We start from the raw sequence: 15402 nt of genomic DNA on the forward strand, positions 1-15402 counted from the left end.
TACTGTTGCTTTTGGCTAAATCATTAGTATAAACGTGGATTCCTGTAAAACTGACAATGGCTGTTGTTAGAAGTGCTATTTAAATAAAATCAAATTGAACTGAAATCAATGCTGAAACAGATGCTGAAAACTTAAATTGCTTCATTTTAAAGCTCATAACTATTTAACAGTATTGATTTTTCAGCACTGAAATATAGTTTTCTGTCTACTGGAAGACCACTATGGCAGGTCCAGTTTGCACTGGTGGGGTTGTTGTTATGATGGATGTTGGTATGACTCAACTTTATGGTGAGACATCTTTAAATAATCTGTTAGACTCTTGATCCTATTGAGCCATTCGAGATTTGTTTAGATTTGAAATAAGTTGTGCGAGGCCTGGATCATTCCATGGTGTCCATCATGCATCTTTTTTTTAATTCATTCCCTTTTCTAGTTGTATTGTTGACATCTCATCCCTGCACATTTAAATCACTTCGCATAAGTGATACAGACACACAAAGACATTACTGTTTTGCATTTCGATTGTGTTTGTACACAAGCTAGAATAATCATAACATGCACCCGCGTTTGGACAGGGTGTGGACGCTTTACTCCACATGATAAATGCAGTGCTAAAATATATGGCTTCTATTTGTTTCTACCATATGGTAAGGGGAAATTGGTTGTGAAATTTCATATTCTAGAGAATTATAAATGCTTTACTTGGAACATTGCATTATTTGTGATTAAATGTGTGGGTAGGGAGTTTTGAGAATAAGCCTGTGCTGTGCAGGCCATCGTTAACTCCTGATGCACATATAGTGCTCTAATGGAATCTTCTGTATGTTTGTCTCTGTGTATGTGGTTTGCCTTTGCTTCACCCTTCTGTATAGAAATGCTTCCTCTCCCACCCACTGTCTGGGACATCTCTATTATTTTTAGAAGCTGGCTCAATGTTGCTACAGCTAGCATTCCTCCTACTGCAGCTTTGGGTGGGGGGGGGAAGAGAGAGACAGAGAGGCCTCCCTACTTATAAATGCTTATTTTCTCTGCTTTTATTGCTATAGTTTCTGTCTTACTGATTGTTAAAAAGCATTATTAGTTATATTCATTATTTATACAATAATTCTTCCTACACTGTTTTTTTACAATACAGTTGATCACAGCTGAGACAGTGAAGTTGGGATACTGATTTTCTATATACATACACCAGAACTAAAAGAAGGCAGTGATGAACATAAAGCTATATACTTCAAAAATATCTCCAAGGACTGTATTATTTTCCCCATTGAAAAGTCACTGAAACAATAGCACCATGGTATCAGCTCTGCCAGGAAAAAAGCAACATTAGTCATTCACATGGTTGCCCCTGGTATAATGGTTAGGAAAGCCTGCCTACCATCTGTTTCTGTAAACAGTGTTGCTTAGTTCCATCAGCCCCCTGTATCAGCAGTAAGCTTTCTAGCTCCACTGTTATACAGCAAGGCCCTAAGCACTGTTTTTTCTATACTTGCCTCATTACACAAGTTGAACACAAATACAACTTTATCAAGAGATATTTTTAAAATGACCTTTATTGATATCAGGTTCAAACGTTCTGATTCCATCTTCTATTACACTTTAATCCTTAAGAAAAAATGCTAAAATAAATTTTCAAATAGTAAAAAAGTTGGAATTATAACAGTCCCATGGTGGGATTAGCACAGACATTATAAGATCATGTGTGGAAAGTCAATAACCAAATAAATATAAACTCAATGTGTCAATACATAACTGTGTGATGTATATGCTTAATGTGAATACTTAAAGTAAAGCAACTTTAATCAACACAAAAACACCACCACAATCAAATGTCGAACTACACAGAACAACACAACCCAAGATGGACACAGAAATCCCAGTTTGGTCAGTGTACTGTTGATCAAGAAGTCTTTGGTTGTGCTGAGTACAGAGCCTCGGCTTTTTACCTCATCCAACTGCCACATTTTTCTAGCTGAATATAATTAACTTCTTCATTATCAGGTGCAGGAATCCACTATATGTGTCACTGGTACGATGTGCTCTAAGTGAGAGGACTGATGTTAAATCAGAAGACATCACAGGCTGTATCCAAGCCTCAGTCGCCATATATTGGAAATTGGCACCATCTCAGCTCTATAGTGGGCTATGTAAAAAGAGGGCACCGTCACTCACCACTATCAGCGATCCTTGATGCCGAGGGGAAAGTGGACCCTATCCCAGTGGACAACTGACCCACATATATAAATCACTAGACATATTAAAAAAGAAACAGCACATTCCAAAGAGAAAACATGAAACAAAATGCTTATCAAAAGATTGCTACTACTCGAAGTGGAAAGCATTTGAACCACTGCAGTTGCTACAGTTTCACAGGGTCAACGTCCCCATACCAAACAGGAAATCAAGCTCAAGGGCAATAAATACATGGATAAATAAATCATGTGCAAACAATTAAAGAAAAATTATGAAGGGAAGGAGTAGTGATTTTTGATGGAGAACATGGCAGTTCGAGTATGTGCTGCCCTGGATAAAAATCAGTCACTCATGCAGTAAGGCGGTGTGCTGAATAGATTTTCCTTTCAGCTGTGTTCTCCCTGGATCCAGCCAGTGGGGAAACCTGCAAGTGGGTCTGATGAGGGGTTTGTCAAAGCCTGTCTCAGACATCCCAGTGTCTGCTTTCACTGTCATTATGGCCATGCTAAATGAGAGTGCTGTATTTACTCATTAATGCCATACATACATTAGAATAGAGCAGAAATTCTGCTTCGTTCTGTTAAAATGCAAACTCTGAATTTCACAATCTCACACATCTATATGTGCATGCGCGCACACTCGCACAGACACAGGAGAGGAACAGCACTGATGCGTTGAATCTCACGTTGCCGGGGACTAGGTTTGTGGGCTTCCAGGAGAAAGCTATTGGCTGATACCGAAGTTATTAATATTACACGTCTCTTTCCAGCAGTCACTCCACAGCAGGGTCGAGGGCATCAGTCCCACCCATTGTCCTTGATCATGTGGGCAAGTTCAATGATGAACTTTCCTTCCTTATATTTTTGACTGCTTTCAAAGGCGTGCTCCTAGTGAGAGTGAAAGTGAGAGGGGACAGAAAGTGTGCGTGCATGCGTGTGAGAGAAAGAGAGAGACAGACAGAGACAAACAGAGATGGTGATCCTAAGTCATGATAATGTCTGGAAGAATTAGGTCATGATCCAGTTTTGCTGATCCAAAAATACTGGACAGCTGTTAGCCTAATACACCCTGTACCTGTCAATCAAACACATCTCCTTCAAACTGCAGCAGAGCAGTATAGGTCAGCAGACCCCTTTAGACGGACTAGTGCACTAAAATGGAAGTGGTAATGATTTTAAATCTGAACCAAGTAACAGATACCAGCGATCAGATTCATTATGAGTATGTCAGAGATTAACTGTACAGCCACACCAATGCTTGTTTGTGGCAAGTGCATCCACACTGGACGTGCCCAAACGTATCCGCCTCTCCACCTCTCAGCACTCCCTGCCCAGATCAGCAGGTCAAGATTTTTTTTGTGGTGACAATGACAGATCAGGCTCTGACAGGGTATTAAACACTCTCACAGATGGCACAGTGGAAAGAAAAAGCCACAATTGGCACACTTTCCCTGACGTGTGTGACAGGCACCTGAACCAGTCTCACTGGCTGATCCCAGCTCCTTGTACTTAAGGCAGTCAACAATGCTTCTAATCTATTATTGTGTTTACCATCATGTACCTTTGTTCAGTGATGTGACACTGCTGTGGCAAAGGCACACAAAAGAAACCGGAGGTTTTCCAGAATCAGGTTAGGCCTTGTGGGGTGTTACAGTGCCTGATCACAAAACCCAACACACAGTGCAGCTAATGTGAATAGAAGGTGTTTCTTCTACCGTTTCCATGAAGATGTACAGTGACCTTCTCATGAAAACAATATTACCATGCTCTCCCTTCACCATTTTAAATTCCTCCTGTATACCTGGGTTCGTTGCAAAGTGATACAGACACAGCAACTTTCTTGACGAGTTGTTAACAGATCTCTACCAAAGTATGTTCTTCTGGTCAGATGAGCAAGAACACAGGCCTACTTAGAAAAGCAAGAGGATGGAGTCCACATTGAACAAGTGTGTGCATCAGAAGCCCTGGAGCTTGTTTGTTGTTGAAGCATGTGTCCTATAGGAATACTCTCTAAAAGGCTAAGTGCATGTGTGTAGGTGTGGTGTGTGCAGGTGGTCAGTGACAGTGCAATAATTTTCGGCCACTCACGTATTTCCAGCCTAGCGTGGTTTTGCAGTTTTCACAGTAAATATCAGCCACAGCGTGGAGACCCGTTAGCAGCACCCTCTCCTCAGCCGGCCCGCAACCAACATTCACGCTGATGAGGGGAGAAAGAGAAAGAGAAAGAGAGAAAAAGAGAGAGAGAGGGAGAGGGAGAGAGAGAGAGAGAGAGAGAGAGAGAGAGAGAGATGGGGGTTGGTGGTGGAAGGGTAGAAATGGCCAATATGATAAGTCTGGATGAATAGATAGGGCTGACAAATAAATCATGTCAAGAGGTAATTAGATAACGTACCTTTTTTGGTTTTTGTTTTAATGGTATGAATGGTCTTTGTTTGAATGGTTTGAATGGTCTAACTGCATTCAAATGCAGGTCAAATTAAAGAGGGCACAACACTTACACAGAGTTGAATAGGTATGCTCTGCCTTGACTTCCTTGAAAAGACTGCAATATAAAAACATGTTTCAGTTGTCTATGAGGGCTTTGTAAATTCTCTGGGCCTTGAGCAATATCTCAAGCACACAGTAAAATAAAGCAAAGAGTAATAAAATACAGTTGTCAGTGTCATCAATGCACACATTACAAATGCAGCATAATGAAAAACAAACTTGGCTTTTATGGCTGTGCTGAATGCTTCAGCAGATGAGGTTTCTCAGGGAAGGTGTGAACTAAAGGCAAGCCCGTGATGAGGGCCACCAGAACACTACCTGGACAGATGGGCATGGATCAGAAGATCCACTGGGTGGCCAGTTATTGGATGGGCCTAGCTGAGCACTACACCAGGGGGCCAGGAGCTGTTCTTTAACACATGCATTATATCCTATAGCAGCTGTAGGCAGAGCCAGTAAGAACTAGGGTTGTATGACATGTTCAAAAATATTAGATTCTGATTATGTTACAGTATATTAAAACACACAGGACTGGCTTGCACTGACTAGTGGTTTTTTTTTTTTTTACTTTTGTTGAATGGCATGACTTATCAGAATATTTAGAAAGCACCCATTTGGAAAGTCTGCAACTGATCAGGATGATGACAGTGCACAATACAAAATATATATAATGGGTCTCACTTGAATATTCAATCCTTCAGTATTCCAAAGATCATGATACTACTGTTGTGATAACAGTTATCAGACTATTAATAACTGCAGCCTTAATAAGAACACACACATCTTAATGTTGTCAGTGTTGCAGCCTACAGTGAATCCAACCAGCACAAATTTCCATTTCTGCCATGCTGTATACTGCAAGTATAAACAAACAATGAACCAAAAGCAAAAGTCCCTCCCCACACACATCAAATCAAATGCCACTTTTAGGCAATCTGGATTACTGAGACTTAAAACTCTGCTCAGCACTGGTGTGCCGCTCCCACTGAGATCTGCAGACTGCCTGCTCTGACCCACAGAGCTGCAGGGTTGTGAAGGCTGATCACTGCTGCTGTCATGGCCCAAGAAAACCCGAGAGACTGTCAGATTGCCCTGATCCTTTTATGTGTGGAATAAACATCAGAGGAACCAAATCACTCCCCACATCCTTATGTGAGCGCGCACACACACATAGTTGTGCGCACACACAAACAAACTAACAAAAACCAAACCAAACAAAAAGGATTTCAATGACTAGTTCACAGAAACATGCCCACTAAAGTAGTGTTCGATACAATAGTCCATGTGCATGGAACACAGAAGAATGTGCGTTAATAAAGCCCACTGTAAAACTCTCACCAGCTCATACAGGCACAATAACAAAAGCATTAGTACTAAAGCCATTCCATCTTAAACCAGAAAAATGTATATGTTATTATTATAATGGACTAACAAACAACTGCATAAAAGGTTAAAGGTTAACAATATAAACGACTAACCACCAACTGCAGCAGAAATGTTCTTCTTGCACCAGTAAGTGTATGCAAAAAAATAAAAAAAATAAAAAAATATAACATTTTAAAAATATATATTTTTTAATTTTTTTAATTATATATATATATATATATATATATATATATATATATATATATATATATATATATATATATATATAAACTAATAAAGTCATTAAAGTCATGCTGATAGATGTGAGAGTGGTAGAAGGGTCTGTAGTGAGCGGCGACCTTGGAGATGAGCTCGTCATGGTTGGCCAGGTGGGCCCTGCAGTGGATACAGCTGTAGGTGCGGTGGCAGCTGGGCAGGTAGGCCTGGAAGGTTTTAGAGCGCGTCATGGCAATGGTGTTGGGGACAGGGCCAGAGGCCGGGGAGACGGCACGAGGACGCAGCAGGAAGGGTCCGTCAGCCCCAGACGGTTCGCAGGGGAAGCAGGGAAGCACGCAGGTGAGGGCCGTGGTGAGACTCTAGGAAGGAGGGAGCACGCCTGCACACAACCCCAAGGAGGAGACATGGATAGGGTTATTCTTGGGGGGGGGGGGGGGGGTCTTAGCCCCCAGGCAACACATCATGCAAAAAAAAAAAGAAGCAAACAAACAAAAACAACAACAACAAACACACAGTACACACTATTATTGGCTGGTTTTGACCTTGATTTGGTATGAATTTTGGACAATTTTATTATGTATTTATTTATTATGTATTCAAATAAGTGATTTTATTGTACTTCAAATTGCAAAGAAGGCCAAGGCCAAAAAGGTGCAGATAGTGATTACCACAGAGAGCATTTTATAAGAAACCCTGTAATCACAGCACACAAAGACATCATGCTTCTGTATGTTGCACACTAGACGTAGAACTGCTCATTCACAGCACACACGCGCGCGAACACACACGCGCCCGCGAACACCTTTATATGGACTGCCCCCATCTGCAAACTCTCAATGTCAGGCCTCGTGGCTAAGCCTGGGACAGTCAGTGGCAGTGAGGCCCAATACGCCACGAGAACCAGACAAGAGACATGGGGTCAACCAGTACGCTGACACGGACATGGGAACAGCACGACAGACAATACGCTGAAAGATATGGGATGGGGGCGGGGGCAGAGAGGACACTAACAAAACTGTTTTTCTTATGACTTCAGTACCATTGTCTATTCAAATGATTCTAATGTCATTCTTCCTCTAATAGTCCCTTGCAGTACTCTAACACAATGAAATGCAGGTGATCATTTTCAATTTTCCAATGGGGTAGGTCTATAATCCATGGCAGTGAAAATAAGTTTTAGTTTATGTAAATCACTTCAGCAGTATACAATGTATAAGCTACATTAATTCTCATAATGAATATTAACTTATGTCAATATGACGTTTTCCTCTATCAGACTCATTTATATTAGCTTTTCCTTATATAGCACACCGGTCTTTGTTTATGTATTTATAATAAATAAAGTACACTTAAATACTTCTGAGTACAGGACTGTTGCTGACTGGATATTATTTGGGGTGTAGACCATTCTCAACACACCATTAACATGGACATCACAGTGGCATGGCTTTGGCAGACAGATTTATCAGGCACAGCGGGGTTGTCTAATGATTTAGATTGAAACAACAATTTAGGGAAAAAAAATATCTAAATCTAAATTCTGCTTAATTATACATCATTGACTATATTTCTAGCTATTATTCTTTATAGGATTCTTAACATATACAAGATTTTGCTGTTTTTTATGTTTATATAATTTTAATAGCTCTATCATAACAGTTAATATTCTTTTGTTAATAGTGTTGTGGCTACTTCACCAGATTATCAGATTCTTTTCTTGTCTGAACAAAGTAAGTTGGTAATTATATAAATGTTTGCTTATGTGTGGACCATGAATACACACCTGTAACTGAAGATATACACCTGGAATTAATCTATAACCAAAATTAGTTATTTAGTGTGTATAAAAAACTAACCAGCCACTTTATACAACTAAGTACTTTGCTTGGGACAACACTAGAAATCTAAAAAACCATAGCGATCAAAATAACCAACAGAAACCTTTACTGAGATCTGTGGGGGTTGTGTTACATCACCAGACTCAATGGGATTCAAAGAGAACCCTCTAGGTTCAAGCACTCATCACCCAAACAAAACATTCCAGCAACTCAACATGAGTCAGCATTATCAACATGGCACTGCTGCTATCACTAATCCAATCAGCATGAGAACAATACTGATATGCTCAAATTCAGTTAAAATTACAACACGACATGACCCAAACAATCCCCAACACCAACAGTTCAGCCTGAACCCCAGAGGCTTCCGGAAGATCAGCTTTAAACAGTTCCAGACGGCAGTTTGTCTGTTCACTGATTTGCTGTAACAGCTGCCTGAAACTGGGCTCTTATGCATAGTTAACCATCATTGTGTCCATTTGGTCCTTAAGGGCCAGAATAATTGATACAGCTGCACACTCCCATGTGGCTCATATTCACATCATATTCCCTTATCTGTATATGTAGTGCCTTTAATTGTGGCAATGTACTGTTTTGAGTTTTAATCAGAACAGGAAATGCTTTGAGGATAATTTTACCGAACATGCAATATAGGATAAAAGGAAACCCATTGCAGGGAGAAGAAATAAAAATATATGACTGTAACAAATCTAATCATTAGGGCCATAACTACAACATTTTCCCCACTGTCTCTCTGGTTGACATGTTTGTTCAACCCCCCCCCCCCCCCCATTTGTTTAAATCAGATCACAATAATTAGATCAATATGTGATGAATTTATCCTTTCTTTTCTAAATGCTCATAGATACCCCCAAAAGACATTGCATATTTAATAATAAAGGACATTTTATTCCTTTAGTAAAAGCAATGACATAGCACAGGTATTGTTTTCCCATATAATTAAAAATATGTAAAATGTTCATTTTACAAGCATTCAACCTACAGTCTTTAATACGTGAAAACAATCTGCATATAAAACACATCAACATAAAATCCACTTTTAGCTCAATTTGATTTTGAAGAGGATAACAAATTTGTAAGGCCTCTCATGTAGCAACAGGCCATCCAATCAGAACCCTCTTGAGCATTTGCTGCACCTTCTCCATCCCCTTATCTGATTCTCATCCTGCCAACAGCAAAGCGCTCCCATAATAGCATCTCTTCTTCTGCTAGCCTTTCACTTATGCCAACTTCCAGCAACCACAACCTGCGATGGGTGTCACATCAAAGGCTATTTACAGTCAAGGGTTAACCGCAAGCAACAGCATTTATAACATTTTAAAAATTTATTATTATTTTTTTAAACTTTAAATCATTGCAGTCACTGTATTGTTGTCCAGCCGACAGAGTGTTGGTCAGTGTCTCTAGCCATTTTTGTGGCATCAAGCCCTTATAATGTCTGGTTTATATTAGAACAAAACAAGCTCTCAGCTCCAGATCTGCAAGGTCTGAGACATCACAAAGCAGCGACTTGTGCTCTGCCCTACTTTGTGAAGCAAATCTGCTTTACTCCCCCCTCACACATGGTCTTCACACAGACTACTCTCTGGATAAAATGACACATTGCATCCAAATCTGATGGCTACATCATGTACGGAGTCATCATGGACGTTTGTGGAACGTCAGACGTGCAAGGACAGATGCACATGAACAGAGACTGCCTGGACTCGTGGGACAGATCCAGGTTACAGTGGAGTTGTTCACTGCAGGCCACCAGGCTGTACCAGTCATCTAAGCTACAGAGTGCCATGCAGACTGCTAGATCAGCTCCCCATCTATGGCATTCCCATCCGTTCTAATAAACTTGGCTTACAGGAGTTCAGAAAGGCCATTAAGGCCAACCCACTGGGCAAATTATGGCGGATGGGTATGTTTACTCATGTTGTGTGCCTGTTCCCTGGGTTCTGTCGGATCCATAACGTTCAATGGAGCAGAGAGGCAGAAATATCAAAAAATTCACTAAATCTCCCATTAAAGCACACTGAGGTTCTGTATTAACCTAATTCTAATCCAGCAATGGTGAGTAACTAAAGTTCCCTCCCCAGGACATGTTTCCTTGATCAGCATATTTTCCACATGAATATAACATGAGTGAGATTTTTGTTTGTTTTACTCCACTACATATCAGGCCTAATTGTACAACATTGATGTTACCAAAAAAAAAAAAAAAATCATTAAAGCTACATTTATAGATCTTTACGTTATCAAATATCCTATTGTCACAACTAATCACAAAAACAAATAGGCAAGTAATTAGCACAATATTACAACAGCACAAACAGGACCTACCCATTCAAAATGCTTACACTGTAAACAAACAATTGGATCCTATTCGCACATGTTCTTCCATCCCTTGCTGACATGTGGACTATAGGTTAGTCGTGGTTGTACTTGGGTAGGTCGAGTCCACGTCAGGGCATTATTTGCAGACCTCTGCGTGTGTGTGTGTGTGTGTCTAAGATAGCAAATAGAATCTATCTCAAACCCCGATCGCAGACTGGGCATTCATAATGGACAGTCGTCATCCACACCTACACATCCTACTTTTCAAAAGCCACTTTGGTTGGGTGTCTCAACGTGTGAGTTAACGTTGCCCACAAAACATAATACATCTTACCAATGCAGTATACCCAACTTCGAGACATCAATAGTCTGCAAAAAAACCCCAAAACAAAACAAACTACTCAAAGACAGGGAACGCACTAAATTTACCTTTGAAAGGAAAAGAGCTTTTAGTCGTACCGCCTCCTCTTCCTCTTCAAGGAAGTATAAATTCATTCGTATGTAGCTACCACTTTTATCGATAAACTTTTAATGTGCCGTGTTCCTACTCCACATCCAGAAGTGCACACCGTAAATACAAACAGCACGGTTGCGCCTCAGCCTTACCACAGCACCTTCAGCTTGAATGGCAATTACGACAACCAACCAATAAGAGATGACGGCCTAGCAACAATATGCTGATTGGCCAACCAAGAAAGCAAAGTAACCAATGAACACTGACACTAGAAAAACCAAAGCGTTCATCAGTGCGTCGATATTAAAAGCGAGCTAATTGATGCTTTGGTGGGTTTGTTGGAAATGGTCGTTACGTTAGTAGTTTTATTTACTGAATCACATGTCGCTCATCTCTTTGAGGCTCCTTAATGGTTGGAGAGGACACAAATAAACCACTTAAATAAACAGCACCACCCAGTGTTTTCACCTTTAGTGCCCCATTCCAGAGCTGAGGTGATTGATATATGGAAAATTATAATATATAAAACAACATTCATATCTTATTGTAATGAAAAAAAAAAATACTCGAGTGGTAACATATATACTGAGTATCCTGTCTTCTCAAGTTTTTGTACCCACAATAATTCAGCAATATGTTTTTATCTGTTAAATACTAACTCAAACAATACCTTCCGTTTACTGGTTTTGTGCAAGTACACAGCTAATTTATATTCTAAAAATACATGCTGTAATCTTCTAGCACAATGCCTAACTTTTATTCTTAACAGCACTACAGCATAAACACAAAGTACTTTAAAACAAATTACACATCAAGCAACAAGCAAAAAGGAGACATGACATCAAGAAGAATCCTTCAGGCTTTCTGAAAAACACAACTGACAAATTTATTTAAGTGTTGTTTTATGCATGTGCGTGTCACTGCAGAGGAGCACTAGCAGAGTTGGCACGCAAAACGCCCTTCAGGACTCTGAAGCTTGCCAGCGGCTGATTCTCCTTCGGGGGATAACATGGCCCACGGTCTGTCACGTAGGCATATGGGAATCGTAACACCCAAAGTCCATCAGAGGGCAGCACTACCTCCGCTTGCTCAGGATGGAAAATGGGACAGGTCGGCGGACCTGGCTGAACCTGTGTATAAGGAATGAAAAAATGACAAGAAGAATTTCATCAAATACACCACACAATATGCACCGCATAAAGGCGGTTTAGCAGAGGTGATTCAGTTATTTGTGTCTGTTTATTTGATTTATGCATTTAAATTTTCTAATCATATCTAAGGCCTTTAACTGAAAAAAAAGCACCCAAAAGCCAAGCTGGCATTTACACAGAAGTCTTTTTTGCATGAGAGATGGTGATCAACTTGTTCTATTAAATTTATATACAAAAGAGCTAGAATGGACCATATTAGAATGTCTCACCTGTGGGCTAAGAGTAATCTCAAGTGGGGCATCAGGAACCACAATGAAGAGGCGAGCCAGCTGAGCATAGTGAGGTTTGATACCTCTGCCTTGGGCAGGAGATGGGATGTACAGTGGCATGTCTGAGTTCAGAACTCGACTAGCTGGCTCCTTTGCCCCTCCCTGTCCGAGAACTTTCACCACCTTATCTGGACCGGAGCTGAGGAACCGACGGCCCCTGCTGTCCTCATACTCAAAGCCCACGTAGGCACGTGCTACGTCATCACGCCTGCGGCCTCGTCCCATACTGCTGCCGCTGCCCCGCTTGCCTGCCGGAGCTTTATTGGGCGCTGGCCAGGAGGAGGGCCCACCATCCAGCAGTTCGATCGAGCCTGCGTCGTCCTCAGAGCGACTTCGAATCACCACGTCCCAAGGCAGGAGGAAGGCAGAGCCGGGGAGAAAGCCAGGCTGCTCTAAACCTGCAAGGCTGTTGTAGGCTTTGGCTGGGCCCAGCTTTACCAGTGACCAGCTGGAGAACTTGGGCAGCAGTCCCTTTGGGCAGCCAGAGTGGAGCATGCCAGGGAGATACTCCACGGTGGAGGCCTGTCTGTCCACACTCGGCCTCTTCTCGTGGCCCTCGGCTCCATCTCCATACGGGCCTAGGCTGTCGGTTGACTGGCCCAGGCTGAGGGCAAGGCTCAGACTGGTGCTGTCTCCTGGGGTATGGGTAGCAGTTTCTTTCTCTTTGAGACGATCGCCTTCCCCCGATGAAGGCGCTTCAGTGGATCTGGTCACATCGTCGCAGGCAGGGGCGGGGTCTGCCGTGCTGGCTTGGAACACAGGAAAATGTATCCTTTCCAGTTTACTGCAGCACTTTTCCTCAAGCAACTGAAAAAATAATGTTTGGGGGAAGTGGGGAGAGAGAAGCTCATAAAACATTAAAATTGAGCACATGCACCACATCAACATCAGCCATCATGTACACCAAGGTTTAAGAAAATGTTTCCAGTAGAGTTAACAAACTTGATAAAAATCATAGTTGGCAGCCTGGATGTCAAATGGGTCTTCACGAGGGGCTTGCTTCCTGCCACAATTACAGGAACTTGTAGAGCGCCCTCTGCTATTGTGGTAGAGGATAGGAGGGTTGTGGTCCATCTCTGGTTTCTCTCCTGCAGTACGAAAACAGCATTATGGTGCCATTTCCACTCCAACATATTAAAATGGAACAGTAAAATAGATTGTTTTTGATTAAAGCTTTAATACACAAATGATAAAACAGTTACTGGTTAAATGTATGAAGTGTTGTGCTTAACAAAAGCGTGAGTCACCGAATAAGAGCTGACATTTATAGTTCTTCTAAATGGGAAGTCTTTCCTAAAGCGCAAAAATCCTATGAACTCTCTGGAGGTGTTTACCAGGTTTGGGCAGCAGGTGAAATTTATGCACGCAGTGCTGATCAGTGAGACTGCGCTCCTCACACAGCTGATGGCCGTTACTCCAGAACTTGTAGCAGTCCTCATGAAGCTGCAAAGCATACCTCTGGAAGGCAACGCCCCTGGCATGCTGACTGTATACACGCAACGCTTGAGCTAGCTGGTTCTTATGCACTGTGGTGGTGTAGTTGTGTGGGAGGTTGGACTGATATGCGCTGTGAGCCAGGGGCAGGGCTTTTTGACACCTATTTTCAGAGAATTTGGCATCTGCGTCCAGGAAACCCTCGAGCACTTTCAGCTGACCCTGCACTTTGAGGGAGAGCTCCGCTGTTTCATCTTCACTGTTTTCTATCATGACTTGGTACAGTCTGGAAGCAACGTGAGCCCATTTGGAATAGGTGGGCAGCTCAAAGTGAGATGGCTGTGGGTTGCGACCAACACTATCATCAAAGCCTTTCTTACTCAACACAAGCTCCACGTGTTGCCACAGAAACTCCTTCAAAGTGCAGTCCACTAACTGGCCTCCTGAAGAAGACAGACTGCCATTTTCCACATTGAATGATGGTTGTCTGTTGGAGTGACGCAGCTGTTGGTAGCGTCTTTGCCCGGGTGCAGGTACACCAGTGTCATTTTCACGCAAGGCACAGTTTGACCGCAGCTGTCCAAGCAAGGAGCTGATTGGATCTTCATCTGGTCCTGGCACAACATAAACAAAAGCCTGGTTGGCAGGCACAGTGAAAAGACAATTACTGCTTTGGTTTGTGAGAACTCTGCTTTTACGGAAAATTCTGTAAATCTGATCCTCCAGTGCATGTTGTAGACGCCTCCTTGGAGAGTGTTTTTTAGGTTTCTCTGCCCCTGCAAGTTCATTACCATTTCCACCCAGTCCTGATGTACTGACCTTGAGTGCTCCATTCATTTGAAATACAAACAGCAGGCGAGGCGGACATGGACGGCAGTTCATCTTCCATTCTTTGGAAACGGGAGAGTCCTTAATTGCGCCGCGGAGCAGCGGTAACGCTTTCTGACGAAGCGCGTCCAGGGCACGAAATAACCTATCGTACGTGACATCGAAAGAGCAGGTGGGGTGAACCAAGAGAAGAACGTGACACATCGAGAAGAGGAACAATAACTGAACACAGTGATCTTTCTCTGCTCCTTTCCAAAAGTCTTGTGCCTCGGCGTGACCCAGGCCAGCTGTCAAAGACTCGCATGCCTGGAGAAGCTGACGGCTGTCGAAAACAGAAGTCAACAACAAATATAACACACGGTTCTCTTGATTATAATATGCCTTAATTAAGCTTCCACCGTCCGAGCCGTCCGTCCCAAAAAGTGGAAAGATATGTTTGTCTGCTAAAACGTTTATAAGAGATTCCTTGGCAGATCCGGCCTGCATCGCACTTTTCCCAAATATGCCCAAAACACAAACGCCTTCATCTTTGTAAAGAGAATCCTCTATTATTTCCGACTGTAATAGTGATCCAATATTCGTAGGTATCGCCATTGCAGCTAGACGCAACCTTAAGTAGGCGCGTCTTCCGTGGGCAACACAGAAATCGTCCCGTGCGGAAACATTAAATCCTTTTATGTTGGATCCCCCCCCTCGTTCTCATACTATACTATACTATACTATACTAACAATAAAATAGATAAC

At 42.0% G+C, this 15402-nt stretch overlaps 2 protein-coding genes across 3 annotated transcripts; both read right to left on the bottom strand.

Moving 5' to 3' along the window:
• Positions 1-1535: 1535 nt before the first annotated feature.
• On the bottom strand, positions 1536-11507 carry ypel2a (yippee-like 2a). Of its 2 annotated transcripts, XM_027006445.3 has the most exons (5): positions 10892-11507; positions 6404-6660; positions 4691-4734; positions 4281-4389; positions 1536-3080 (listed from the first exon to the last, which is right to left on the bottom strand). In XM_027006445.3, the coding sequence occupies exons 2-5, from the start codon at positions 6509-6511 to the stop codon at positions 2991-2993; spliced, it is 351 nt and encodes a 116-aa protein (XP_026862246.1). In that variant the 5' UTR covers positions 6512-6660; positions 10892-11507; the 3' UTR covers positions 1536-2990. The 2 variants fall into 2 exon arrangements, with proteins under 2 accessions (XP_026862246.1, XP_026862247.1); XM_027006446.3 differs by lacking the exon at positions 6404-6660.
• A 150-nt stretch (positions 11508-11657) lies between these two features.
• Positions 11658-15380, bottom strand: smg8 (SMG8 nonsense mediated mRNA decay factor). Its single transcript, XM_027006443.3, has 4 exons — positions 13731-15380; positions 13339-13484; positions 12337-13203; positions 11658-12046 (listed from the first exon to the last, which is right to left on the bottom strand). The coding sequence occupies exons 1-4, from the start codon at positions 15250-15252 to the stop codon at positions 11834-11836; spliced, it is 2748 nt and encodes a 915-aa protein (XP_026862244.3). The 5' UTR covers positions 15253-15380; the 3' UTR covers positions 11658-11833.
• Positions 15381-15402: the final 22 nt, after the last annotated feature.

The sequence above is a fragment of the Electrophorus electricus genome, chromosome 19 (assembly GCF_041902795.1).
Source record: "Electrophorus electricus isolate QZ-2024a chromosome 19, ASM4190279v1, whole genome shotgun sequence".
NCBI lineage: Eukaryota > Metazoa > Chordata > Actinopteri > Gymnotiformes > Gymnotidae > Electrophorus > Electrophorus electricus.

Bases quoted from the DNA above. Each gene is read 5' to 3' on its own strand.
- ypel2a (XM_027006445.3), bottom strand. From the start codon at position 6,511: ATGACGCGCTCTAAAACCTTCCAGGCCTACCTGCCCAGCTGCCACCGC. The intron at 4,735-6,403 runs GTCGCCGCTCAC...TTTATATTGCAG, and splicing joins ATGACGAGCTCATCTCCAAG to TCTTTTCAAGGAAGTCAAGG. The intron at 3,081-4,280 runs GTGAGTGGCCGA...CACTCTCACTAG, and splicing joins CCACGCTAGGCTGGAAATAC to GAGCACGCCTTTGAAAGCAG.
- smg8 (XM_027006443.3), bottom strand. From the start codon at position 15,252: ATGGCGATACCTACGAATATTGGATCACTATTACAGTCGGAAATAATA. The intron at 13,485-13,730 runs GTAAACACCTCC...TTCGTACTGCAG, and splicing joins TCACCTGCTGCCCAAACCTG to GAGAGAAACCAGAGATGGAC. The intron at 12,047-12,336 runs GTGAGACATTCT...CCTTATACACAG, and splicing joins AGATTACTCTTAGCCCACAG to GTTCAGCCAGGTCCGCCGAC.